Genomic DNA, 26,868 nt, shown 5'->3' with positions numbered 1-26,868 from the left:
CAGGAGTGCAGATGCTCCTGCAGGTGGAAATGTGCACCAAAAAGTTACTAAAATGAAATCAGCCTACTGGGGACAGGAAGTGAGGTGTTCTAAAGCAAAGAGCCAGATTTTCACCCCTCTGCTTGCTGTGGAGAAGGAAGCTGAACTTAGGGTGGGATGTAAATGAATGGGAGTTAGGCACCTAAATACCTTTGAGGATCTGGGCCGTAGGCACTTTTGAACATTGCACCTCAAGTAGCAAAAGTAGTCAAGATCCCAAACCTTTGGATGTTCACACATTGCCATGAAGAGAAGAGATAGGCATCCTCCCAATTTGTCAAAATTTTAAGCTGTTACTGCAAGTGATTTTGTTCCTGAGTCAACTTGTACATTAATACCTAGCACGTGTATTGTCTGAGGTACTGCCACTTTAACTGAACAATTTCAATAGCCAATTATATTTTAAGATTTATTGTATAGTGTCCAAAGACAAATAGGTGCAAGCAACAAAACTGTGTTTCACAGCCATTTTGACATGTGTTTACAACGCAGCTATGATCCTTTGCTGATTCACACCACAACAAGTTGTTGCTTTAAAATAATCCTTTCCTTATTACATCACGACACACATTAAAATCATACTGTTTGCATATTTGACAGAATCAGTTTACAACATGGGATTCATATTTGTTTCATAATACTTTTATTACCAAATCAACAGGAACACAGATGCATGCTGTACACTATGTGTCATGAAGATCTATCTATAAGCATCAGTAAGTTGCTTAAGTAATCATGATTTACATATAGTTTTGGCCCAGCTGTCTCACATTTAAGGTATTTCTTTACTGTAGCTGTGAGTATGCTTCCCAGCTTGAGTAGACAGACACATTAGCTCTGCTTGAGCTAGTGTACTTAAAAAAGCAGTGTGGCCACAATGGCTCGGGTTAGCTGGCCAAATAAGTTCCCAGGGAGTCAGGGCTGATTGTATTTTGGCAGCTAGCCTGAGGCACCATGGCCCCACTGCTATTTTTAGCACACTAGCTGAAGCAGAGCTAATGCGTGTCTATACTGCAGTTGGAAGCATGCTTCCTTCCAATGCAGGACGACATAAAAGCTCGAAAATTGTAAATGATAAATTTAAGGCTATTTGATTTTTAGGCTTAATACCCTGTTATAGCCAAAAATATCCATTTCAGCAGTTCAGAGGAAAAAGATACCCCATGCATGTAATCCAGGGCTTTTTTCAAGCAAATACTGCATGTTAACAGTTTAGCACAAGATTGAATTTTCTCTAGATAGTTTGAGCAAAATGTAACAGCATTTTAAAATCAGCCATTGGAATTCAGTGAAAAAGTCACCAAAAATATCCAGAATTTAAGATTATATTTAAGATTATATAGGATAATAAATACAACTATTTAATGTTTACACTTCAAATAGACTGCCTAACACAACTTTAGTAGGACTAGATTAGGAACGGAAAAGCAGCACGTACTGTACTATAATTTCAACATGAAGTATTTGTCCAGTGAAGTGTCCATTGTTAAACTAGCTAATGCAAAAATGTCCAAATCTTTGGACAGAGGGGAGATTTTTAGACAGCTGGAGAAATGTCTAATAACATAGAGCTGTCCCAAATATCAGAAATAAGGGTTGATGCAGGCATCGCTCTGAGATGCTGGTTCGACTCCTTAAGGAAAAGTTATTCTTGATCACTAATTACAACAGTATTACCCGCCCGCCCCTTGACCACAGTGTTTATTTCCGTGGAGACAGAGAGGAATAGTGTTCCACTTGTGAAGACATACAGGATAACTAGCGACATCAGAAGAATGTTGTATCAGCTGAAAAGGCACCAGCAAGTCGAAAATCCTCTTTTGTGATTACACTGTACATACGCTGAGGCAGTGGTTTAGAGTAAGGTGCAGGTCGAGGTACAGTTATGCGTAAAATGAGCTCCCGGCCTGCAGGCGGTGGGAAATCTGCAACTGCTCCTAAGTTCAGTCTCCGTTCATCTGATGAGCCTGACCTCTTCAGTTCTTCATCAAGTGAAGTCATTGTGGCAGCCTTAAATAGAACCAGAAGCTTTGCTTAAGGGCAGGTTATTCTCAACACCAACATCAGAAATTATTTTGAAAGAGAAAAACAAAATGTGGTAAATTACACACCAAAAGGCTACATGTAGACAAAGTAAGACACTAAGGAATAGCACTGCGCACACTCAGATGTAAGAACCTTATACATGCAGCTGGTAAAGCTAGTCCATCTTTCACTTTCACTTTTGACACCATGGGAGACAAGAAATATGAATAGGAAAAATGCTTAATTTTTCAGTTAGGGCTCACGGTACTTCCCTTATTATCCAGACATGTCTGAGTGGGGCTACAAAAGTCTAAAGACAGTATCCCCTCAAAGTATTAGTGCCACTACACAGGCCACGTCCTAGACTGCACTAAATCATTGCCCTGTTCTGCGTTTCCAGACTCAATAGGCATGTCTGCACAGCAAAACAAACCTGTGGCTGGCTGTGCCAGCCGACTTGGGCTCAGACTTTTTCATTGCTATCCTAGACTTCTGGGCTCAGGCTGGAGCCCAAGCTCTGGGACCCTGCAGGGGGTGGGGGGGGGAGCAGGGTTCTTTACTGTACAGACATACCCAATGAGAAAACTCTGCAATATATCATATTTTTACTGGTCAAGAAGTGGGGTTACTATGGTCTACGATGGCAGGGCAAATGAGCTACAGTACAGCTAGCGCTATTTTATGTTGCTGATCCCAACCAGTGAACAACTCAATGTTTACGTTTAGTACAATGGCAATATCCACAATATTTCGAACAGACAAAAACAGGATGCACTGTGAAAAGCCTCGGCTTCATAAAGAATTAACTTCTCATATTTAAACTTCATTAGATGAGATGTTTAGTGTTTTTACAAACTCTGTTTTTTCACATCTTGTTAAGTTTCAAAAATCTGTGGATGAGAAGTCAGTTTGAAAGTGGAGAGAGAGAGAGAATAATTTTTATGCTTAAGATATGTGATACGTACAAATCATATGATGCTGTTATACTATATCTACTCAAAAGCTATTCTCTATGCCCTTACATGAAGCTAGGAAGATGAGCAGGAAACAAGGGACAAAAGCTAGTTACCTCATCAGAAGATTCAGTCATCTTGAGAAGGGATGAGAAGAGAACCAATGATGAAAGATAGAAACAAACGCAAGTCAGATAACTTACAAAGGTTAGACAGAGATTTTAAGAGTGTTTTAAAGACACCATATACTGAATTCAAGAGTGTTTCTGTTAGGAGAGCTATTGTGACAAACATATACTTTGAGAACACAACAGATGTAACACACATTGTTACACAATTTATACACAGGAGTCCAGGGTCAGAACTTAGTAAATAATAAGTCTGTCAATCAGGTTCTATTTAACCAACAAGTAGCTGCTGAAACAATTTTTGGAAATGAAACTTGCTATTTAATAGCAAGCTAAATTTTTGTCCCATCAATAATAACAATAATGTTTCAACTAGTAATGCCTCCCATAGGGAGATAGCTTGGATTATTTCTGCCTGAAAGAAGTCAAAGTCTTCAGCATTAAACTATATATCTTCAGCATTAAACTTTAACAAACATTAGAAACTTCTGTTGAAGTTTTGGAACTACTAAATGCTGCACTTAATCAGAAGTCTACCAGCAAGGCAAAGGGCAAAGCATACTATATGTATGCTTTGTAGCCTTATTGCATTTTGCAACATTATACATAGGTGGGCCTTTCTCAACCAAAAAAAAAAAAAAAAAAAAAAAAATGTAAATAGAAGAAAGAAGCCTTTGATAAAAAGTGAAAAAAACCCACAGGATGGGGTTACATTTGTTATATCCGCAGCAGAATTCAGTTGCATAAGGAAAATTAGATACAACAAAGTTAAAGTCCTTTTAGCAAATCTCAGCATTTTAACTGATAAAAATAAATCTCTACTTTAAGTTAATAAGAGCCCAGTTCACTGGATAAGAAATCTTTCAATTATTACAATAACGTATTTGAGAACAAAAACAGAACATCTGTTACACCACTCTGACTTGGGGAAAAAAGTTAAAATTGCCACAGCTTACAAGATCAGTATGTGGCTGGCAACTTAAGAGTTGCTGAATGCTTGGTAGTATTGCTAAAGAAGAATCAAAACAAACCCTACAAAGAGGCCAGTAGGGCTATCCAGGTGATAAACACTGCAGTTTCACCACCTGTCCGAGTCAGTAAAAATGCTAACAATGAAAAAAATAAAAAGTAGGAACAGGCTATGGATATCAACGTGCAATTGCACCTTTCAGCACACTGCAAATATAATTGGTCAAGTGTCACAAGCAGGTTCATTAGTCTCAATACAAATATTTTATGCTGTTTTATAGTTTAAAAAGAAGCGACACTCTTGATTGCAATGATGCACAATTTCCAGATTAATGAAATGGCAAAAATCTATATGCTCTTGAATTTTGTGAAAGTGTTCTGCCAAGAGAACTCACTATCGCTGGGCACAGTTCTAACAATGCAACAGCCACAACTGTCCTCAGAATACTGAATAAGATAAGTTTCGGTCATCGTATTTTAAAAACCATTAGCATATTAGCAAAAGAAGGGGAGCAACTGGAATGAATTAGAACTGAATGGTCCGTTGTGTGTTCCTCCCCACCCCCCCCCAAAAAAAAAAAAAAAAAAAAAAAGGCGAGAGAGAGAGAAAGAGACTGACTGCAGAGGTAGAAAAGGGAATGGGCCAAACTACTGAGTATTTTATCTTCTTATAAATCACAAGGGCAAGATCAAATAGTCAAAGATACTGGGCTAGATTTTTTGAACTTTTGTTTTTTGTGCCCACATATTGCAGAGCATATTATTGCAGGCTCAAAGTGCAAGTCTACTCTGAAAGTTACTACTTAAAAATAGTAGCAGCTTACCTATCAGATCTGCTCCCTGCATGTACTGAGTCATATCCACTTCTTTTATTGACAAAAATACATTTGTACCGCTTTTTTTCTGTTAAGCCCTGCAAAGCCAACACAGCTAAAGGCAAGAGAGTGGGGCTCTTCATTCTTGTGCATCATCACGATAATTGTTTACTAAGCAAAGTCTCAATCAGAAATACTTGTGCCAATCCACTGAGACAACAGAACTGCAGAAAAGTCACAAAGAGCAGATTTTGGCCTGCAAAACCTTTACCACCAGTGATAAAGTAAAAAACCCATTTTAACTCAGAACCCAGAAGAGTTTGCAGGGCTAGAAGTAAAAAAATCTTTATTTATAAACTGAGCACATTTGATCTGGAAAGCTAGATACAAATGTAGAATCACACAATGGCATTGTTAGTCATATTTCAAAGTGAGCTTCACTTTAAGATCACTTAGATGGCTGTCTACCTACCCACATCCACAGTCTTAGAATATCCCATGGCTTTTGTTCTCCTTTCTTCATGTAGTTAAAGTTCTACTATTGCCAAAATTGTTTTAAAAAAAAAAAAAAAAAACCTTGTGCATATTTATAAAAAATGCATGCCTATTTATAGATAGAAAGAAATCAGCATCACATGGAGAGTTGTTGCCTCATAATGTCTAAATTAAAGGTATCAGCGAATCAATTGAAAATTCCAGCTTACCCTCTGGGCATTCACAAATAACTTGTGGATGATACTACCAGCAGGTCCTCTTCCTGCACCAATGACTGATACTTCTGGCTGTTCCAGAAGACAATTTACAAACCTGGAAGTACAAAATAATGAAAGGAAGGAAAAGGTGAGCATCCAAGCTCTTAACTGTATCAGTTCTTAATTATTTTCACATGACATCTTCAAGACTCTTTCCTGTAAGAACTACACCTCTACCCCGATATAAAGTGAACCAACAGAACACGAATTCGGATATAACGCGGTAAAGCAGCGCTCGGGGGGGGGCGGGAGGGGGCTGCGCGCTCCGGTGGATCAAAGCAAGTTCGATACAACATGGTTTCACCTATAACGCGGTAAGATTTTTTGGCTCGTGAGGACAGCGTTATATCAGGGTGGCGGATCAAAGCAAGTTCGATACAACACGGTTTCACCTATAACGCGGTAAGATTTTTTGGCTCCTGAGGACAGCGTTATATCGGGGTACAAGTGTATTAAAGCTAACTCCCCATCTAGCTTGAGTATAAAAACAGTTCCACCATGAAGAGCACTATTAGGAAAACATACATTCAAAATTAAATCTGAACGTCCAGTTTAGAAACTTACTATTTTTCCAGTATTGCACATGACATTACATTACCAGGATTTTTTCTAAGTCTTAACTCTTGGATCCCTCATCTGTGGTATACACATCTGTCCCTCTACTTCTTTCACTCCATCCCAACAGGGACTGCAACTCTTATCTCCACTCCTAAACCCTCCCGCAGGGCTGGAAAAGGCAACCCCTCTTACGCTTACTCACCTCCTGTGCTGCTGACTCAGCTTCTAGCTGCCTCATATTAGAGTTTATTGTCTCTTAACCAACCCTGGCCAATGTGTCCAATCTTCCCCCTGCTGGCTCCCAATTTCAGGGAGGAATCAAGAATCTGCAGCTGGGGGAAGCGAGCACATTAAGAACACAGGACGGAAATTAGGAGAATTTCTAGCAGGGAGGGTTGGTCCTAGTCAGGAATGGCTCCTCCAAAGAGTCCCAACACCAAGAGTGACGGAACCCCTCTCATCCTAGCATAGCAACCACCTTAACCCTAAGAATTTAGCCTCTTCCAATATTCAACTTTTTAACATTCACATGTTTAGCCAGACTAAGGAATAAACAGTCACACTGTTTCTGTGTGGTGCAGAACAGAAAAAAAATCATGGGCTAACTGGCTCCTATTCACTAGTTTTCTTATAGTGCTTCAATACAGCACTTCATATTAGTAAGAAAAATAATGGGAGAAATGGTTCTTTTGGATATTTCATTCTACATCATGCACAGGACAGTAGTAAATAAATAAATAAAATGCCTGGTTCTTATATAACATTTCTCATCAGTAGGTCTCAAACATAGGAAGTTCAACTTGTGCACTTTCACATGCACAAGACAGGTAAGAGAGACACTAGATACTCTTATCACATTTACATAAAAAGTTGACTGTATTAAAACAAGTCCACATTGCACAATATTTTCAAAGAGATGGATAGATTACATTACATTGCATTTGGCATCCCCAATGCGTAGGACAGGAACCCTCTAGCAATGTTTCCGCCTACAAAGAGTTATAAACGTCATTCTTTGAAGTGTCTCTCTCATGTGTTGTGGTTTCTTGGCGATCTGCATTATCATTACTACTCCCCATTGTCTAAGCTGTGGAACCTAGAAAAATATGTGGAGAAGCACCTTTCCAGATCTTCTTTTTCCTCCTCCTGGTCACATTTCTCTATCCCAAATTTTGCTTTCAGTGACCTTGCCCTGGCAATGATAGCTTCTGCACTCATAATCTGAGCAATGATTTCCTGTATAAGGGTGGGGGTTTTTTGAACGGGGGGGGGGGGGGGTGAAGAAAGGAGGAGGAGAAGAAAAAAAAAATCAACATTTTAAAACACACACTATAGACAGTACTGAGATCTGCAAAGTTTTTATCCCTGGCTAACATGACGGGCTTACTTCCAATTTTTTGTCCTCTGGGTTTGGAAATCTTAGAACTTTACTGGAATGAGATATTATCTGTTTAATAATCTTCTTAACTGAAGCGATATCTTCCAGCGTTTCTAAAAAACAACACAACTTTAGTCATAGTATCATCACTGCTCTTAAAAATATTTTAATTACTTATTATATGTTATTTACCTTCTTCCTTTACCTTTAGTACAGCTGCATGGATGACACAAGGCAAAAGATGCCTTGCAAGGTCAGCTGGTTTCTGAACTGCAAGATAGTGAAGCACCTATGGTATGTCAAAAAATTAATGTATTAATGACAAAATTCATTTAAACAAAAATAAGATTAACTATGACTGATGAGCACCAATGTTTTAATTGCAAAAACAGAACATTAAAATCCTCATGATAAAAGCTCTATAACAAAGCTCCAGAAAATATTCTGCAGGGAGATGGGACTTAAGTCTTTCTCATCTGTAATTTGCAATTCTAACCCTACTACAACAGTAAGTAAAGAAACTGCAAATAATGAAAGTTTCAAGAAATTAAAGCACTGAATTTAATCAAAATCTTTGTTTCATTTATTAGAAATGCAAATAAGTCCCTAAGTAATACAACTTACCAAGTTACAGTTGGACATGTTTTCAAAAGGCAACTGTATTATTTATTCAAATTTCAGAAAGTCATTCTAAGAACAGTTATACTGGCAAAAAAGCAGTCCATTGTATTCAAGTTCGTATTCTGAGTAATGCTAGGGCATTCGAGTAACACAGTTTCATAATCAGAACGAACAAAATATAGTGCAATTACAAGTTACTGGTTAAATCTTTCATAATAGACCATTACGTGTTTACTAGGAATCACAGAACAGACTACCACAACACAGAGCTTTTTACCTTCTCGGCCTCTCTGGTATCATCAAACAGTCGCCTCTGCCTCCGGGCTGGAACTGGCTTTGCTGTTTCCCACGCCTCTACCCACATGTTGCTAGGAATCTTCATTCGGGCACTCAGTTCACCCTTAAGTACTCTATTCCCCTCTTCATCAACCACTTCCTCTTCAATGTAATCTCGAGGAGAGTACCATCTCACAAAATCCTCCAGGCAACAACCAGGGTTAGCTGCCTAGAATAGAAGAAAAAAATAAGATAAAATATATTTTATTACATTTTTAATAGACTTTCTCGATATACAATCTGGTTAAGAGGGCAATGTGGTTTGGTGGACTGAGCTAAGGACTAGGAGCCAGGAACTCCTGAGTTCTAATCACAAATCACCAACTCACTGGGTGAGCACTAGAAAAGGGGCACTAGAAAAGCACTGAACATTCACATTATTAAATGGTACATAGCAATGGAAAGACAACGCATTGAAAAAATGCATCCTCTTACTTATACAAATCAGTACAGGTTTACCAGTTATTTCAAGCAAGCTCAAAATTAGGCGTTTGCCTCGTCAATGCTGCAAAAGAGGTTTAACACATGCGATTCCAATTAGCATGAGAAAAGGAGATTTACAACAAATTCTTGTGACTTGGTAAAAAAAACTGGAGATGGAAAATAAAAATCACGCTGTCATCACTCAGTGCCTGAAAAAGTCATAGGCTGCATTAAAATACTTTCTAAACTAAGGTTTGTATTGGTTAATGAAACAGGTGGCAAACACCACTTGTTTTAATGCCAATAAAAGTGCCAATGCATACTTGCCATCCAACTTCATTTTTTGTACCAAATCATTAAATGAGAGCAGCCTATTAACTTTTATTTTGCAAATCAAACGCTCCCAATAAGTTATAAAGCCTCATTTAAGAATGGCACAATTCATTTCTGTTCCTATATTGTCACCAGAAGGCATGGTTGTCCACGCAGTAAACCTTGCCATATTCAATATGCCCCCACCTTCCTTTAAGTCATATTTTACATTGCTACTTTAGGTTTTCAAAACAGCTTGTGCTAGAAACGTTACTATGAAGTGTTGCATCTCTAAGCAGTGTGGTACACATACCTACTTTTAGGGGTTTTTTTATTAACAGATTTTAATTTTAAGCGTTAGAAGAATTATAAACCGTGAATTTTTAAATGTACCCTGAAATTTTCATTTAGGAAAAGAATAGCCAAGTTTAAAACAGACAGCAAGGGAAGAAAACAGCTGTCAAGAGATCCTGCAAATTAGTCATCTTGACCAACTATCCCAGCTTGCTCATGTCAGAATAGTCCCAGAGAACTCTGCAAGCAGCATATACCTTAAAAGACTCCATATCTGAGAGTAAGCAAGCACTCTGCATGCGTGCCCGAAGGTGAGCTCCTTCTGCTGATGTTCCCAGTTTAGCCAATACTTCAGACTGTTCTTCCAGTAGATCTTCCGTCATGGGTGCTGGTTCCTGTAATGTTGAAAAAGAAGAAGGGCTAGATTCACAAAAGGACTTAGGCAGTGTCTACAATTACAATGCTGCAGCAGCTGTACAACTGGAGAACTACAGTGCAGACACTTATTACAGTGATGGGAGTGGCTGTCCTGAGGGCAAGTAACTAGGTCACCGGAAGTATTCTCCCATTGACCTAAGCACAGTGTACACCAGGGGTTAGATCGGCTTCACTACATCTCTCAGCGGTGTAGATTTTTCATACTCCTGAGAGATGCAGCTATGCCAATATAACTTTTCAGTGTATACAAGCTGATTCACGAAAGAAATGGTTACTCATCCTGTGCAATAACTGTAGTTCCTCGAGATGTGTGTCCCTATGAGTGCCCCACTCTTAATGTGCATGCACCCCAGGCACACTTGATCAGAGATTTTCATTAACAGTGTCCATTTGGCCTGCATATGTGCCACTGGTATCCTCGTACCCCATACCAAGGCTATATCAGGCTGTGTGGGTGAACCACCCCCTCAGTTCCTGCTGCACTGCTGTGTCTCAGGAGAAACTCCAAAGCAGAATGTTAAATTTACACTTTTACCACAGAACATTTGCGCTTCTGACACTAGTACATATTGTGAGTTGGTGCTCTGGGTACAGTTCCCCACACACTTCAGTTGAAAAGCAGCTGGCAAACTAGAACAGTGTTTTTCAAACTTCGGGTCACAACCCAGTACTGGGTCGCGGCACGTCAGGCACTGGGTCGCTCTGGTCAGCACCGCCGACCAGGACGTAAGAAGTCCCCTCGGCGGTGCTATCCAGCTAAGGCAGGCTAGTGCCTACCTGTTTCGACACCACGCTGTGCCCCGGAAGCGGCCAGCGGTGGGTCCAGTTTTTAGGCAGGGGGACCACGGGGCCCCGCGTGCCGCCCCCGCTCCGAGCACCGGCTCCACACTCCCAGCCAATGGGAACTGGGGCGGGGAGGTGGTGACTGTAGGCGAGAGTTGCGCAGCTCCACCTAGGAGCCGGATCTGCGGCTGGCCGCTTACAGGGCGCCATGTGGTCTGCGGTGCCAGGACAAGCAGGAAGCCTGCCTCTGCACCCCAGCTGCACCACTGACCGGGAGCCACCGGAGGTAAATCTGCGCCCCAATCCCCTGCCCCAGCCCTAAGTCCCCCCCAAACCTGGAACCCCTTCCTGCACCCCAAATCCCTCATCCCTGGCCCCCCCCCCCAGAGCCCGTACCTCCAGCCCAGAGCCCTGACCTCCTCCCGCACCCCAACCCTCTGCCCCAGCCCTGAGCCCCTCCCACACCCCAAACCCCCAACTCCCATTGGGTCACAGGCATCAACAATTTTCTTCAACTGGGTCCCCAGAAAAAAAAGATTGAAAACCACTGATTTAGAAGATGCCCATGGAAAAATGGGATTGAGAAACCTGCATCATGTGACGCTGTACCTGCCCCATGAGGCATTGCAAACCCTTCCCAAAGCACCCTGCGGCCAGTTGCACAGTGGGATAGCTACCACAGCGCACTGCTCTCTGTGTCGTTGCAAGAGCTGCTAGTATGGACATACAACAGCAGTTTTAATTAAAGCGCTTTAATAAAAAGGTATAACATTTGGTGAAAAAAACTTGCAAGTATAGATATAGCCTAAGTCTCCCCACCCACCTACTGGCTCCCAGTCCCGGTCTCCTTGGCCAGTCTCATCTCTAACCCATTTCACAGTCCCAGTTTCCCTCTTCTTACCCCTGTCAGACTCCACGCTCAGTAACTCCTCCACCTCCTTGTCCCAATCTACTTCCCCCACAGGTCTGCCTCTTGTCCCTTCTGCACTGAAATCAGTCCGTTTACTTCTCCACATTGCCTGGGGCAGAACAACATTGACACCACAGGGAAGACAGGCTCCTTCCTCTCAGTTCAGATACTTGGACCTGGACCTAGCACATTCCACAGCTCAGAGCTGCAATTGCAAGGAAAATCCTGCTCAGTCCCAGGCTAGAGTATGCCCAGTGTGGACAGAGTCTTTAGGGAATTTAGCTGCTAAAATCTATAGGTCTGTACTGAACACGTGCAAATTGTGATTCTTTCAAAGGCTTGCAAATTGGCCAAATTTGGTCAGATTGTCTTTGGGACAATGTGCAAGAGGCACATTCCTGACACAAAGTCTACCCCCTGCCAAATTTCAAGTCTCTGCTCCAAAGTATGGCAGTGCTACAGCTGTTCAAAGAGAAATGTTGCCAGAATTTTTTAACATGGCCAAAATAATGTATTTTCCTAGCTTCATTCTTGGAAACAGCTGAACCATCTTGGCTGAAGTTTTCCAATAAATTCAGCGTGGAGCAGAAATCCGGCATGTAAAATTTTACCTCTAATGGTTAAAGTTTGCAAAAGTTTTAAGCAACTGAAAACAGGATCTTATAATGGGAAGTGCTACCAAACCTACCTATAAGTGGTTATAAAAGCAAGTTGCTAAAAATCATACTATAAACACTGCTAAGCTAGTACTTTCTAACCTGTGTTACTGGAATGTAGAGAGGTTCTCCGGGATGCAGCAAAGTCAGTTTTCCATGCGGATGTAGACGACCTTCTGGTTTTAAGTTTGCAGATTCTTTACTTCCTTCTTTTGTTCCTTTCTTTCCATTTTCTTGTCCATTTCCTTTCAGTTCTTCTGTGTCACTAAGACATTCAAAAAATTCTTCTTCGCTGTCACTCCATGATTCCCAAGATTTCCCAACCTCTCCTCTTTCCTTTTCAGTATCCTTTTGATAATCTCCACCTGAACGGCCTACTGCTTTCCCAGTATCACATGAAGAACCACTAGGGGAACGATCAGATGTATATGGTTTTTTCCCCTCATCCCTTGCTTGCTTTCTTTCGATGCAACAGTTTAACATCTAGAAAGATAAAAACATTAACAACTAATTTCTAATGCATAAATAACTGTTCACTAATATACTTACATAATGGCAGCAATGCCGTTATACCACACAGTAAAACTTATTAAAAACAGCATAGAAAGGCTCTCAGTTCTAAAAGACAGCAGTATAATTAATATGGAAGAATTTGCACTGATGCAGAGATTTTATCAGCTGTTAGGAGAGGTTACAATTACCACAAGCTACACTGAAATTGGAAAACTAACAGTGTTTGGAAAATCACATGGTAATGATCATCAGTGACTCTACTGATCCACATAGTGACTCTAGAACATATTGACTAAATGTTTTATTGTTCTTGATTATTCCTATGAGGAAGGAAAAATTAAGAAACAGATCATTCTTAATTTGTGATATTTACCTGAAGTTTCTGATGCAGTAGACAGCATCTCAGATCTGGAGACCCATTAGCTAACCTGCAAAATGTTAAATTTACACTTTTACCACAGAACATTTGCACTTCTGACACTAGTACATATGGTATATAGAGTTATATAGAGTTGGTGCTCTGGGTACAGTTCCCAAAAGACAAACATCCACATCATAAATACTACCACTACAGCTACCCTGTTAGCATATGGTTTCAGCAGACAGGCCCAGGACTGAACAGGGCATAGAAAATGAACTACTCCTTTCACCTCTACAGGTTGTTCCTTCAGGTCAGGGATGAGGCAAATTGGGAGACTGGCCCAGGAATGCTTGGATTGTCTCTGCCCATGCTGTACCCATTCTGGGATTAAAAGGATATCAGTTTCAGGGCTACCAATCCAGCACCTTTTACAAGAAGTAGACAGACTTTAATAACAATTTTAAAAGGCAAAATTATAATGGAAGGGTAACTAAAAAGTCCCATTTTACTCACTGATGCCACCTTTCACAAAAGAGGATGACTAGGTCGAATAAACAACCAGGCCAGGTCTTTAGAAAATGTATTGTATTTTTGTTATTTGTTAATGTGTAGGAGCTGCATACTGATCACCTCTCTTTCTGTTTGCAGGCCAAAGTCCTGCTAAGATAGACACAGGGCAGGGGCTTCAGCAAAAAAGTAACTAGGTGCTCAAAAGGGGAGATGGGCATGAACACCTCTGCCAACAACCAGGAACCTGGAGCAGCTGCCCCCCATTCTGCCATTTTTCTGATGAGAGAAAACAAAGGGATGTTTTACCCTTACTTTCACAGATGCCTTGGTTTTAATGTAGAGATTGAGGGTAGGGGCCGAGAAATGTTGGCACAAATATTCCTGTCTAAATTCTCCTGAATCTCTCCCCAATCAAAAATGGGTGCATCTTACACACACACACACACACACACACACACACACACACACACACACACACCCCTCCTTAAGTTCTCTACCTTTGTGGAGCTAGGGAAGGCAGCAGATGCTCCTTCCCACCCCGTATGCTTTTTTTTCCCTCATGGGAGAGAAGAGGAAGAGAAGCAGGGAGTACTAATTCAAATAATATACATCTAAAATCATTTTTGCAAGTCTGAAAAGCAAAGTATATTTTAAAGTCATAACTAATTATCCTATCTGTCACAACCTATGGACATTTTCAGTCAAATTCCAATGGAACGCTTACCCTGGAATTAGGTAATTTTTCTCCCATCTGCGGCGCATTTCCACTACAAATTCTTGCCAGAGGTGTGCCACTCCTTTTACCCCTCCGTGGTAGAAGTTGATCATACAAAGACATAAAGCCAGTTTGTAGGTCAGACTATCTGAAGGAGCTGATTTGAACTGACTGTAAAGATTCTACAAGAGAAAAATAAAAAAAATCCAGAAAATGACTTTTTCAAACTTTTGATTTCACCAGAACACAATCATTATCTGTGTGTGTCAACATGAGAGCAAAACTCAAGTATGCAAAAGTATTAGCTATCAATGATCAGGGACATAGGTGAATGAAGACAGTTTCTGTAAAACCTCCACTAAAAACAACTATTCTTCCAATCATTCTCTAGTGGTAATAAGACAGACAGAGTTGCAGTAGACTGAGAGAAAAGAAAGGATAAGTAGCAACACCTGCTGGTCAAACAAGAATGTAGCTGGTTTTAAGGCTGTCTGTTTTACAGAACATATTTAAAATAAACTAATGTGGACAAAAGGTGCTCCATCTGGGAAACATTTTTTTAAAGAAATACGCAACAGAAAAGAATAGCTATATACTGTAGTCAAGCTCCCTGGATTTACCCCTGCATATAGATAAACTAACATTCTGCAAGCATCCTGTTACAAACTTTTTCTAGATATTAAGAAATCACTCAGATTTGAGATATTTCTCCTATGAATTTCAATTAAACTTACATATTCTTCACTCTCCGGAGGAGGATTGTTTCTTGAAGTACTAGGCCTGGCTTCAGATCCATTTGTTAGTTTGTCAGCAGCATCAGGGAATAAGAACTTTGGGGGGAAGGGGGGGGAAGGAAATAGACCACGTCAGTTTTTAACACTTTCCCCACTTTTTCTCTGCACATCTATTTTTTCTTGGTATATTTATGCTAATATGCTGTGATTAACTTCTTGAGTTGGAACAGTGTTATTCAAACAGTGAAGGTTATTTATTCTGCCTTGATACACTTGAAATGGATATTTTCTTGAAATTGATGAGAATATTCCACTAGAGTTATTGGGGCTTGTCAAATCCCAGACAAATAGGTATAGCTGTCGGTCAATAAAAAAAGGTAGTCTCCAGAAAAAGCAACTCTACTTGATAGTGGTATCACTGTTTGATTACTCTGGTTATGGCTAGGACAGACTCTTCCAACCTAATGCCATTATGTCATAACTAATCACTCTCAGTAAGCTAATACATTTTTTAAATTTTATAAGCCACAAACATGAAACAAAAGACCTATATACAACGCACATGCACACAATATGATGCATGGACAGTTTGCTTACCAACATAATAGTATTGAGGACTTCAATATTTAATGGTGAGTCATCTACACCTCTGTGTTTGCGAATTTTTTTCTTTGCACTGTGAACCATATTTGTGACAGACAATTTATGGATTGGGACTGGTGCTGGCTCTGTGAGCTTTGACAAAGCATGGGTTATATCAGCAACCTCTATAAAATAAGAAAGTTATAAAATAAGTTCAGAGTTCTATTCTATCATCTCAATTTATTTAGGATTTACAATTCTAACCAACCTGTTAACCTATGCTCTATAATTCTGATGCTATTGTCCCACATCTGAAATTAACTGTTTTTAGCCACACAGCTGCATGGCAAAGTCAGATTACGAAGCAGCCACCAGACTCCCTTGCCTCTTTTAGAGATTGAAGATAGCAGCACGATCAATCCATTCCTAATGGCTATCGCCTATTGCCTAATTCAGAACAATGATTACAGTGCCCAAGTCAACAAAGAAATTAGACAGACTGTCCTACCCTCAAAATAAGATTAAAATAGAAGTGAGCTCGTTGGATGAGAATAAAGGAAGCGAAAAATAAATTTAAAAAGAACCCAGGAAGATGATGTAGGTGAAAACCCACTGATTATCCAAGACCAAGTGGTACATTTGATTGATGGACAAAGGGAAGGTAAAGAGGGACTAAAGAAAACACCACTTCCTTGATGAAAAACAAAATACAAGAAAGGACTTTGGTTCCCATATCTTGTAAGCATATGTCTACACTGCTATGTAAGCCCAGGGTTCTGACTCAGGCTCAAGCCTAACTCCCCTTCCGTCTGCACACAAATCATGCTAACCCAGGGCTTGGACCCAGCATCCAGGACCCCATGCGGTGGAGGGTCCGAGCCTGAGTCAAGCCACAACACACAGTTCAAGCCCCATTGCTTTGCATCATAGACACAGCCCCACTGGACGCGTGCTCTAGAAGTTCACTAAAAGTATCCCACAATCCCACGGGCCGACTTTCTTTGTCCTCTGGACAGTCAAGTCTGGTGCACACTCAACTTTTCCCACACTGCATCACAAACAAAGAACTAGAGTGACCACATTTTGGGAGGGTGCTAGGAAGTCTGGGATGTGGGTGGCTGGACTCGGGCCTGCATAATGCAGTGTAGACACAATTCCTAACCTGGGGTTACAAATAAGTTTAGATACTCAAGGCCTAGCTCAGGGGTGGGCAAACTACAGCCCGCAGGCCACATCCAGCCCGCCAGCCAATTTAATCCGGCTCTCAAGGTCCCGCTGGGGAGCAGGGTCTGGGGCTTGCCCCGTTCCCGTGCTCCAGCCGGGAAGCGAGGTTGGGGGTTGCTCCGTGCATACATGCCGCGACTCCTGGAAGCAGTGGCATGTCTACGTGTAGGGGCAGCCAGGGGGTCCGTGCGCTGACCCTGCCCGCCCCAATTGCCGCCCCCGCAGCTCCCATTGGCCGCGAACTGTGGCCAATGGGAGCTGCAGGGTAGCGCCTGCAGACAGGCCAGTGCACAGAGCCTGGCGTAGCCACGCCTCCGCATAGGAGCCAGAGGGGGGGACATGCCGCTGCTTCCGGGAGCTGCTTGAGGTAAGCGCCGCCCGGAGCCTGCATCCCTCACCCCCTCTCCCAGCCTGGAGCATCCTCCTGCACCCCAAACTCCCCAGCCCCACCACAGAGCCTGCACCCCAGCCAGAGCCCCCACCCCCCAACCCCCGGCCCCAGCCCAGAGTCCCCACCCTGAACTCCTTATTTCTGGCCCCGCTTCAGAGCCTGCACTCCCAGCCAGAGCCCTCACCCCCTCCTGCACCGCAACCCCCATTTTGTGAGCATTCATGGCCCGCCATACAATTTCCATACGCAGATGTGGCCTTCGGGCCAAAAAGTTTGCCCACCCCACCCTAGCTTAACAAACCCAGTGTCTGCTAACTCATGTTCTACTAAACCTAGGCTTACACTACAGTGTAGACATATACCTCTACCTCGATATAACGCAGTCCTCGGGAGCCAAAAATTCTTACTGTGTTATAGGTGAAACCGTGTTATATCGAACCTGCTTTGATCCACTGGAGTACGCAGCCCCGCCCCCCCGGAGCACTGCTTTACCGTGTTATATCGGGCCGCGTTATATTGGGGTAGAGGTGTATTCAAAGAGACAAGCTTGGTCTGGTGTGTGGGGAAAAAGTGTTAGCATTTGCCTGTAATACTCCCTGCCAAGAGAAGCTAAAGGTTTCCCCTAGTGCTGTAAAATAATATATCTAGCTGATGTCATGAACACACAAGATAGTAGAGATGGGAAAGTGATCCAATTAAAAAAAAAATACTTACAAATTGTGACATTGAAAAATTAAGAACAAAGATTTCTACCTTTTCCATCTTCTTCAAATGTAGATCTTCCAAGAATCTCATCAGTTGATTCCTTCCGACGACAAAGTTTGAAGAATTCAGTAAGAAAGTCACCTACAAAGAAAATAATTTTCTGAATATTTAGTTAGTGAAGATCCTCTAACAATAAATTAACCATAGCATAAGTCCTTTCCTACCATAGCAGGAGTCCTTGGAGGAGAGGGAAAGAAGTGGTAATTATTTTTACTTTTAATTTGAGAAATGTACCTACTACTATCTCTATGCCATGTTCTACACATTTGTGGATCAAAAACTACAAATTAAAGCTTAACAAGAGTTAATCAAGGCCAACTAGAAAGCCAACAACAACCATTTGAAGAAGAAATCCAATACCCAGTTAATCCACCTCCTCAAGCTTTGTAGCATGCAAGTTCAATAAACTCTGGGGCTGTTGGCTCAACAGGGAAAATGAGTTCCAGGAGTTAAGAGCCCCATATTGAGAACGTCATGCCTCCATGATTTACCAATCTAGGGGCTGACACCTAGTGAGCCTCATCTGATCTCATATTTAGGGACGGACATAGGAAGAATCCATCTCTTAGATAAAGATTACATGCAATATAGTGCTTTACAGACCAAAATCAGCACATGAACATTAGCCAGAAACTAATCAAGTCTGAGGAACACAGGTCTAATAAAACTGCACGTCAGAATTCCCCCCCCCCCCCCCCAAGAATTAAGGGCTTGAAAGACAACCTAATTTGAAGTCCAATCAGACCCTAAGAGAAATCAGGAGAGGTTGTGCTCAGAATTAAGGAAAATTATAAAGAAAATTCAAAATCACAGGGGATTAGGAGACTGGTCATCTATTCAGCCCTAAAACTACTACTTCTTGATGTCTAGAATGGAAAAGAAGTTAAAGATGTCTTACCTAATAAACACTGCGGATTATCTGCTTTTCTGACTCTCACAGACCACTGTGGGGCTTGAATGGGATCCAAATCACTAAAAAAAAAAAAAAAAAAGCTTCATTTTGTCAACACCAGTATTAGGGGGCAATTACTTGCACCACAAGTAATCAAATGTTCTTAGGAATTGCAAGGGAAGATCTAAGTATATAAACAAAGAAGTCAGCCAAGCTAGGTTATGGAAGTCATAATATAGGTTGCATTTTCACATCATAATTATTGCTACAGGGAAGAACAAAACAGAACAACATGAGTTAAGTGAGAAAAATTAATGACAGATGGAAGTCTGAAAAACAAGGATCCTGTTTTCCTGCATGTGTCTAAAAAAGTCAGGGAAGAGAAATACAAAAAAATAAGTACTATTTAAAGCTAAACAGAATATATTTTGGTGTTTAACATTTGTCTTTAAAGAAGATTTAATTGACTATGTATAATTTTTCTCTTCAAGTTTCCAAAACTTGGAACCAAACACCACAAATGTGTTAATACAATTACTTAAAGAGTTAGTATTCTTTTCTAAAACAGGTCAGTGCACATTGTTGACCATGCTTGCTAGATGGAGTAGAAAGCAGAGGTGACATCCCATTCTTCAGCAAAGATAGCTGTAGGTTTAAGGAACTCCTTTTGCTTCCCAGGTTCACTATGAGGCTTCTTCCTTCATCTCCAGGCTAGACTAGCACCCCACTTAAATAAATTAATAAAACAGAGCCAAATGGAAACTAGAAAGAGAATTAATGCACAGATAGGAGCACATGTACTATGTATACGGAGATCAGTATGTAATGGCCCTTTCCCAATGCACTCACAGGGGAAAACTGTTAAGAAAACGATTGGTTCTGAAATACAGAAAGCTAGGTTATACATTCATCAAGGTCTTAAAATTAAAAATGTTAGACCTTTAAACTCTAGGTGACACTAGAAAGATACAAGCTGTTAATGGATGAAAAAAAATCTAAACATTTATTAATTCATATATTTACAATATACTTACGAATAAACATCATTGTCCACAATGATACCTTCTGTTAGATGAGGCCATGTAGCTGCTAAATGGAGCTCACTGAAACAGCAAAAACTTGGTATAAATTATGCTAGACTGATTTCTAAAAAGCTCAGGAAGAGATTTTCAAAAAAAGTCATAAATGACAGTTTAGCTCCCATTGAAATTCAATGGAAGTTAGGGAGCTAACTGCCATTTATGCCTTTCAAAATCTCCCTCTTTGTGGCCTAGCACAATAAACCACTGAATAAGATCCATGAGATTACTATTATGTTATATATATTGTATTCTGATGTCAGAATTTTATTACTGCATTTTTGTTAAATTTGTTTTCAAGTCTTTTTTTTTTTTTTTTCTTAATTTTTTAACTTTGGGGGGCACATGAGGGATGATGATGATGTAAAATTGATGATTAGTTGATTTTTCAAAGGAGCAAAAAAATGTTTTTAACTCAGACAAGCTGATATGTTTCCACTGACTATACCTTTTTTATTTCTATTCTATTGATTTGTCTACTGTGCCCATCATCCAGTATCTGAATGCCTTCTAGTAGTGCACTAAACAATGTGACTAACATCCATCATATAGGGTTCTTTCCCCAATTCCTCTCCCTACAGGGAAGGGGGAAGCGGGGGGAGTTTTTCATTTTGTTTTGTTTTTTAATTTTATGTATGTATGTTAAGTGTCCAACTTCACAGAGAGGGGCAATAGGGAACAGGTTGAGAATGGGTGCATATGTTGGTAGAGGAAATTAGGATAACAGTGGATGGACGTTTCCTCTTCAACAGAAGGAGGGGAAAACCTACAACATGCCCTAAGAAGGGCTGCAGTTAAAGAAGAGACATGGAGATCCCCCAGGAGAACTCAAATTAGCACCACATAACTCCCAGTCAACAGGCTCGTAATCCAAACTCTAGCACTGGAAAACAAGCATAATTTCAACTAGTGCCTGGCAAGGTGGGGCACTCATGATCCAGGGCCACTCTGGATACAGGTTTGGCTGCACTGTTAGAATTAATCCTGGTTCTTACAGAACACATAATGGCTAACTTAACAGTCTGCACAGTGGCTACATCCTTTGGTATTATGATTTGCAAATTGCTTTGGCATACCTAGAACATTAAATATGCTACAAGACACATTCTGTTTAGACTGGGTGAATTTAAAAAAACAAAAACTTGGAACTAAAAAAAGATCCTATAGGCGTTTAATGTAAACCATATATACCCAGCCATTTATATCACTTGTTTATGGCTCAAGGAAACTCATCTTCTACAAATGCCTTTGTTCTTTTGATAACAAAGTCAGTTTACTTTTGAAGATGGTTTGCTCAACTTATTTTTTTTAAAAACATTAAGAGTTCTAAATCTGACACTTTGCATATGGGCACAGCATCTGTAGCTATGGGACATTTTAGCATTATGATTTGAGTGATAAATACAAAGTTGAAAAAGTTTATCATCTATTATGTTGCATCAAGTATCCATGTATCAAAAAATATCTGTCACGAAAATTGGAAACTAAAACATAGCTTTTTGCACTATTCTATATATTCTAGTATTGTTTATTAACTTCATAAAAACAGTCTCAACACACACTGCTCTTAACTCCTAAGCAATACTTAAAACTCTGAGGCCTTCTGTTAGCAGTATATGACGGCACACAGATATATCACTGGAAAACAAAAGTCTATATAAAATTAGATTTATAGTTCTGATTTTTTTCTCAGAAGCACTTACACTATTTTATAATATGCATAATTTTCTGCACTCTTAATCTCACCTAATAGGATCTTCACAGGCACCAAATGGTAATTTCCCAAATTCCAGGCCTCCAACTTCTCCTCCAATTAGTGCATCTATATCTGAAGACAGATCAACACATTTTCCGTAATATAAATATGGTGATAGTTTGCTAGAGTAATAAATAGCACAATGCCTACTAAACATAAAACTTACATGGCACATGATCTTTCTGTTGGAACAAGTGGTTAAAATTTAGATATCATAAAATATACATTACTAACAACTGACACACTGTCTCGGCAAACAATATACTCCATATGCTAAAAGTTATTTTAAGGCAATTGAAGAGGAAAAGTTACTTTTATTATTTACATTTTTAAGTGATTTCTTCTTCATTAGAATAACAATGTCCTTACATGATTTCTCTATTTAAATACAGATGTAAACCAAACTAAAAGATAAACATTACCAGCAAATATTTTTTATTTAATTATGCATTTCTTAGACATCTTAGGTCACTCATACCATTCCTTTCTACACACACTACAAATGCAAAACATGTCAAATATATAATCCCTACTGAACTAAAAAGATCTCCTGAAGTAACCAGCAAGTAGTGTTGGGCATTTGACCAGTCTGAAAATAACTGGTCAACTGACTGGTCAAATATTTTAAAGCAATAGTAACAATAACAGTAACAAAAGGTACAAAGAAAGAGTAAGACTTCATGGTCTCCAACAGGCTTAGGCATAATTATCTATCTAAGGCTAATTATAAAAAACAATTTACTTAACTGAGGTATTTTAACTCAAAAATGTGGAACAATGAAATTAAGTTCTAAAAAATAGAAGAATGGCACCATGATTTAATCAAAAAGGTAGGCCATCACCAACATCTTGGCATTCTTGCTTTAATATTTGACAATGTCTGACCACGGTCAAATAGACAATTGTGACCCTAAAAGCATCCCTACGCCAGAAGGCAAGGGGTTTCCCAAGCATCTAGCAGTGAGTTTCAGCTGGCCTGACCAGCTCAATGTACGCCAACTCACTACTGTTATAATCTGTATCTAAAAAGGTGTCATGTAAAATGTCCTTGGAAAACTAAACTCATTGACCATTAATCTTCTTGCATGATGTATGTACGGTCAACCTATAAAGGATTATACAGTTGTGCTGGAATTATGACTAAAATGTATTTAAACTAGGCATGTCAGGGTGAGTTGACAGTTGATAACGATTTTTTCCAGAGGAAGGAATGCAGTTCCACCTGCTTGAATGTGTCTCCTGAGAAAATTGAGCAAGGTTTAACCAAAGACAGTGACAAGCACATTTGCATGCCAGGCAAACAAACCCATCAGGAGAGCAAGTGGGGAAAAAGTGATCACTTAATCTCAATGGTGGGTGGAGACTGGACCCACAGGAAGCCTTACCGCCTCTTGAAGCTGATGTAGCGAGGAGGCATGGCCTCCCTCAGAGAGTGACAGGGAGGGACCACAACATGCCCCCTGGTGGGCTGAACCAGGAGAACCACGTCTGCCCCGCCGGAAGCGGCAGGGCAGGACAGAAAGGGGAAGAACAAAAGGTGGCCCCTGCAGCTCAGTTGGGCTGGAGCCATCACAGGAGACGGACGCATCCTGCCTGCTGCTGGAGCCTGCAGAGGAGCTGCCGGGGCTGCCACCTGAGCTCCCAGGACCACTGGCCGACCAAGCTCCCCGAGACAAAAGACGCAGGTACACCCAAGGGGGAGAGTAGGAAGCAGCTCTGGGAAACCAGGCAACAGTCTGATTGGCAGCTAGCCTGATACAAGGTCAGCGTGTTGCGGCCGGACCCCCGCTGACCCAGTGGCGGATACTGTTAGGGCCCTGGGTTGTGATGCAGTGGATTTGGGCAGGCTCCTGGGGTGGCAGTACTCCCGCTCCTTAGGCCAGAAACCTTCACTCCTCAGGCATCCTGACCTGAGCCTCTAGACTGTACTGGTGCTCACTCTTACCTGAGGCTTCTAAACTGCTTAGCTACTCTTCCCTGATTGCAGGCCAGAGCCTACCCATTGCTTTGCTGCCCTGCCTTAACTGTGCCTGTGGCTCATATACTATTCAGCTGCTCTGCCCTGATTGCAGGCCAGAGCCTACTAACTGTCTGCTGCCCCGCCCTGGCGGCCTGGGACTCAGATTGCCTTACTGTTCTGCCTGGCCAGAGGACCAGAGCACTAGGTGTAGCTAATTCCCCCCTTTGAGCTCAACTTTACAGGTACACAACAGTGAGGAGGCATGGCCTCCCTTAGAGACTGACAGGGAGGAACGGCCACACAGCCTACACCAGTCAATGAACTTGGAGAGATGTACTTTTCAAAGGTAGCCTGGACTATAAAGAGAGGGGCAGAGAACCCCCAAGTGATCCTTCACCTAAGGAAACAAGGAAAACCAGCACCTTGGACTCTGGGGATTCTAAGAGCTAATCAGCTATTGTTGAAACATTGTTTAAGACAGTTTCCTCACCAAAGACTGCAGCTTGTTAAGTTAGGTCTTAGCCATTAGCATATTTTTACTTTTGTGTAATCCCTTCTATTTTTATCCTTTATACTTGAACTCACTTAAAACCTACTTTTTAATTAAATAAACTAGTTTTACTTTTTATCTAAACCAACCCAGTGCTTTGATTGAATCGAAATGATTGTTAACTCCAGTCAAGATAACGAGATGCTTTTTCTGTCTCTTTAAAGGAGCAGCACACTTAATATCTTCTGTGAATGTACAGTAATAGGGGTTGTGCACTGCAGAGAGATCTGTGAGGAACTTGAGGGCTGGAGTTTACTGATTGTTACCTGCTAGGCAAGGTTTGGGCTGGGAGGGTCTACACTGCAATTAAAAACCCGTGGCTGGCCTGCGTCAGCTGACTCAGGCTAAGGAGCTGTTTAATTGTGGTGCAGACATTCGGGCGTGGGCTAGAGCACAGGCTCCAAGACGCAATGAGAGGTCTACACCACAATTAAACAGCCCCTTAGCCTGAGCCCAAGTCAATTGACATGAGCCAGCTGCAGGTTTTTAATTGCAGTGTAGACATAGCAGGAGAATCCTGAGAACCCAAGTCTCCAAGAGTCTCAATCTAGTGCTCCATCCACTGGGCAACACGGCTTCCCCAATATGTAAAAACATCTAACATTACATTAGATATAATAATAAAAACCATTATGCTAAGGGATGTAAATAGTCATGGGCATAAAATAACAGCTAACTGATGGGGGTGAGAAATAAGCATCTTAACATGTTTTGCTCTCCCATCTCCTAATAATTTAAAAATGTAGCCATCGTAGGACCATGTGTGTTTATATTTTAATTAACTTAGACACATCATCTTAAAGTCACAACTTCTTTTACCTACGGTTTCTGTAACACTTGGGATTACCAAAACAAAAAAAAGTCAGAGAAAAATATTTTTCTCCGTTTATTCAGTTTACTTCGTGCATTTGAGAGGACTTTGAAGATAGAAAGTTTCATTGCTCCCCTACATATGACAGCTAGGTTTGCTAGTCAAAATGCTTATAAAATGAAAATCTTTATTTAGGGAAGTTTATTCCAAAACAACCCAATAACTTAACCTTGGAATCCAAAAACTGCAAAAATACATAAATAAATAAATCTTTTCAGACAAAATGAAGACCGTATGAAAAATTGCCTTAGCCTGGGAAAGTTTCTATAGCATTACAACACTGCCAGATTAAAGGAATCCAATTTAGTGCTAAAATTTAATAGTAAATTTTTATCTCACCAATATGTTATCCCTTCCTACCAATAACAATGTCTGATTATTTTTTATGTATATGTATGGAAATATCTGTGGGCTTATTTTGTCAGCAGTCTGCAGTGCAAGGAAAAGTGCAAAGAGAAAAATGAACCCAAGTGGTTTTCCAGCCAAAAGAGCAAAAGACACTGCACTGATCAGATTTAAACATTGTCATAAAATTGTTCTTAAACCCACAGATATTCATATGCTTCTCTCTTAGTGAACAGCTACTACAGTTTTGCAAAATTCTGCTAAGTCACATACAAGTATTATAAACATTTTCTTTACATTAATTGTTTTCTATAAATTAATGTAAAATTTTCCTGAAGACACTATGCACATGACTCTCCTACCTGGTGGTTGTTGGGGCCAGAAATATTGTTGCCAGTCTTGAAGAACATACGTTAGTCGAATAGCTATGCTTACTGGAGGCAGTGGAGTTAAAGGACATCCCTAAAAAATAAATGTAAAGAAACACTACAAATGAATTAAAGTAAATCAACTAGAGTTACAATAATACTCTTCACACTTCACTTATTTGAAACTAAAATACTCTGTTTAAAAAAACAAAACAAGTGAAGAATGGGTTTTCAACATTATGTGAGATGTTGTTGTTTCAGTACAATCTCTTCTAAAGTTTCAACCCCAAGCAGGCTATTTATCACTGTCCACTTCAGTCACTTGGCTTTAAAAGAAATAACTGGTCTAATTTTAACACAAGTTTTCCCTATAATATATAAAAATATACCGTACAGTATAAAAATAGGCCAGATAGTATAAATTCACAAATAAAAATGAATCAAATTAGATTACTTTTAAAACATGGGCCAAATCATGTTTCTTGTACTCAGGTCAGCAATCCTACTGACTTCAATGAGACTCACTGCCTGAATAACATCAAAAGAATATGGTTCTATGACAGCTACACTGACATCAATAATGTGGGTGCATAAATAAGTAGAAAATTATTTCAAATCCACACAAGAATGGGGACTAAACTAGAAGAAGGTTGGTAATAGGATACATTACTCTTCATCTTTTGACACTAGATCAAATCCAACACAAAGATAATAATGAAAATCATTACTGTCTGACTGGTGCTTGATGGCCCATGTGAAATGAACTGGAGTATCCAAGTGCAAAGAAAGTCTGAAAAGTTTCTTAAAGAGTTAAAAGAAGAATAGATATGTTCCCATTCCTACCATAGTCAAAAAGATCTAA

At 40.4% G+C, this 26,868-nt stretch overlaps 1 protein-coding gene across 4 annotated transcripts in view; it reads right to left on the bottom strand.

Annotated features, from left to right (window-relative positions):
* Positions 1 to 335: 335 nt before the first annotated feature.
* Positions 336 to 26,868, bottom strand: part of RAB3GAP1 (RAB3 GTPase activating protein catalytic subunit 1) — a 42,759-nt gene continuing 16,226 nt past the window's right edge. The window contains exons 8-25 of one of the 4 annotated variants that reach the window (XM_024198851.3): positions 26,001 to 26,100; positions 21,903 to 21,984; positions 20,112 to 20,180; positions 19,084 to 19,157; positions 18,174 to 18,266; positions 15,821 to 15,990; positions 15,224 to 15,319; positions 14,499 to 14,671; positions 13,277 to 13,331; positions 12,493 to 12,873; positions 9,861 to 9,998; positions 8,516 to 8,743; positions 7,810 to 7,906; positions 7,627 to 7,730; positions 7,360 to 7,475; positions 5,634 to 5,736; positions 3,134 to 3,154; positions 336 to 2,049 (exon numbers count right to left, since the gene is read on the bottom strand). In XM_024198851.3, the coding sequence (XP_024054619.1) occupies positions 1,807 to 2,049; positions 3,134 to 3,154; positions 5,634 to 5,736; positions 7,360 to 7,475; positions 7,627 to 7,730; positions 7,810 to 7,906; positions 8,516 to 8,743; positions 9,861 to 9,998; positions 12,493 to 12,873; positions 13,277 to 13,331; positions 14,499 to 14,671; positions 15,224 to 15,319; positions 15,821 to 15,990; positions 18,174 to 18,266; positions 19,084 to 19,157; positions 20,112 to 20,180; positions 21,903 to 21,984; positions 26,001 to 26,100 (2,343 nt within the window). In that variant the 3' untranslated portion in view covers positions 336 to 1,806. Of the gene's footprint in view, positions 2,050 to 3,133; positions 3,155 to 5,633; positions 5,737 to 6,441; positions 6,572 to 7,359; positions 7,476 to 7,626; positions 7,731 to 7,809; positions 7,907 to 8,515; positions 8,744 to 9,860; positions 9,999 to 12,492; positions 12,874 to 13,276; positions 13,332 to 14,498; positions 14,672 to 15,223; positions 15,320 to 15,820; positions 15,991 to 18,173; positions 18,267 to 19,083; positions 19,158 to 20,111; positions 20,181 to 21,902; positions 21,985 to 26,000; positions 26,101 to 26,868 lie in introns of those variants that run through there. The other 3 variants (XM_024198859.3, XR_002908051.3, XR_002908052.2) reach the window with 3 other exon arrangements.

This window comes from Terrapene carolina, unplaced genomic scaffold, assembly GCF_002925995.2.
Source record: "Terrapene carolina triunguis isolate 2854851 unplaced genomic scaffold, T_m_triunguis-2.0 Scaffold62, whole genome shotgun sequence".
Taxonomy (NCBI): Eukaryota; Metazoa; Chordata; order Testudines; family Emydidae; genus Terrapene; species Terrapene triunguis.
The sequence above is the reverse complement of the archived record's forward strand: the minus strand, read 5'-3'. Positions and strand labels throughout refer to the sequence as shown.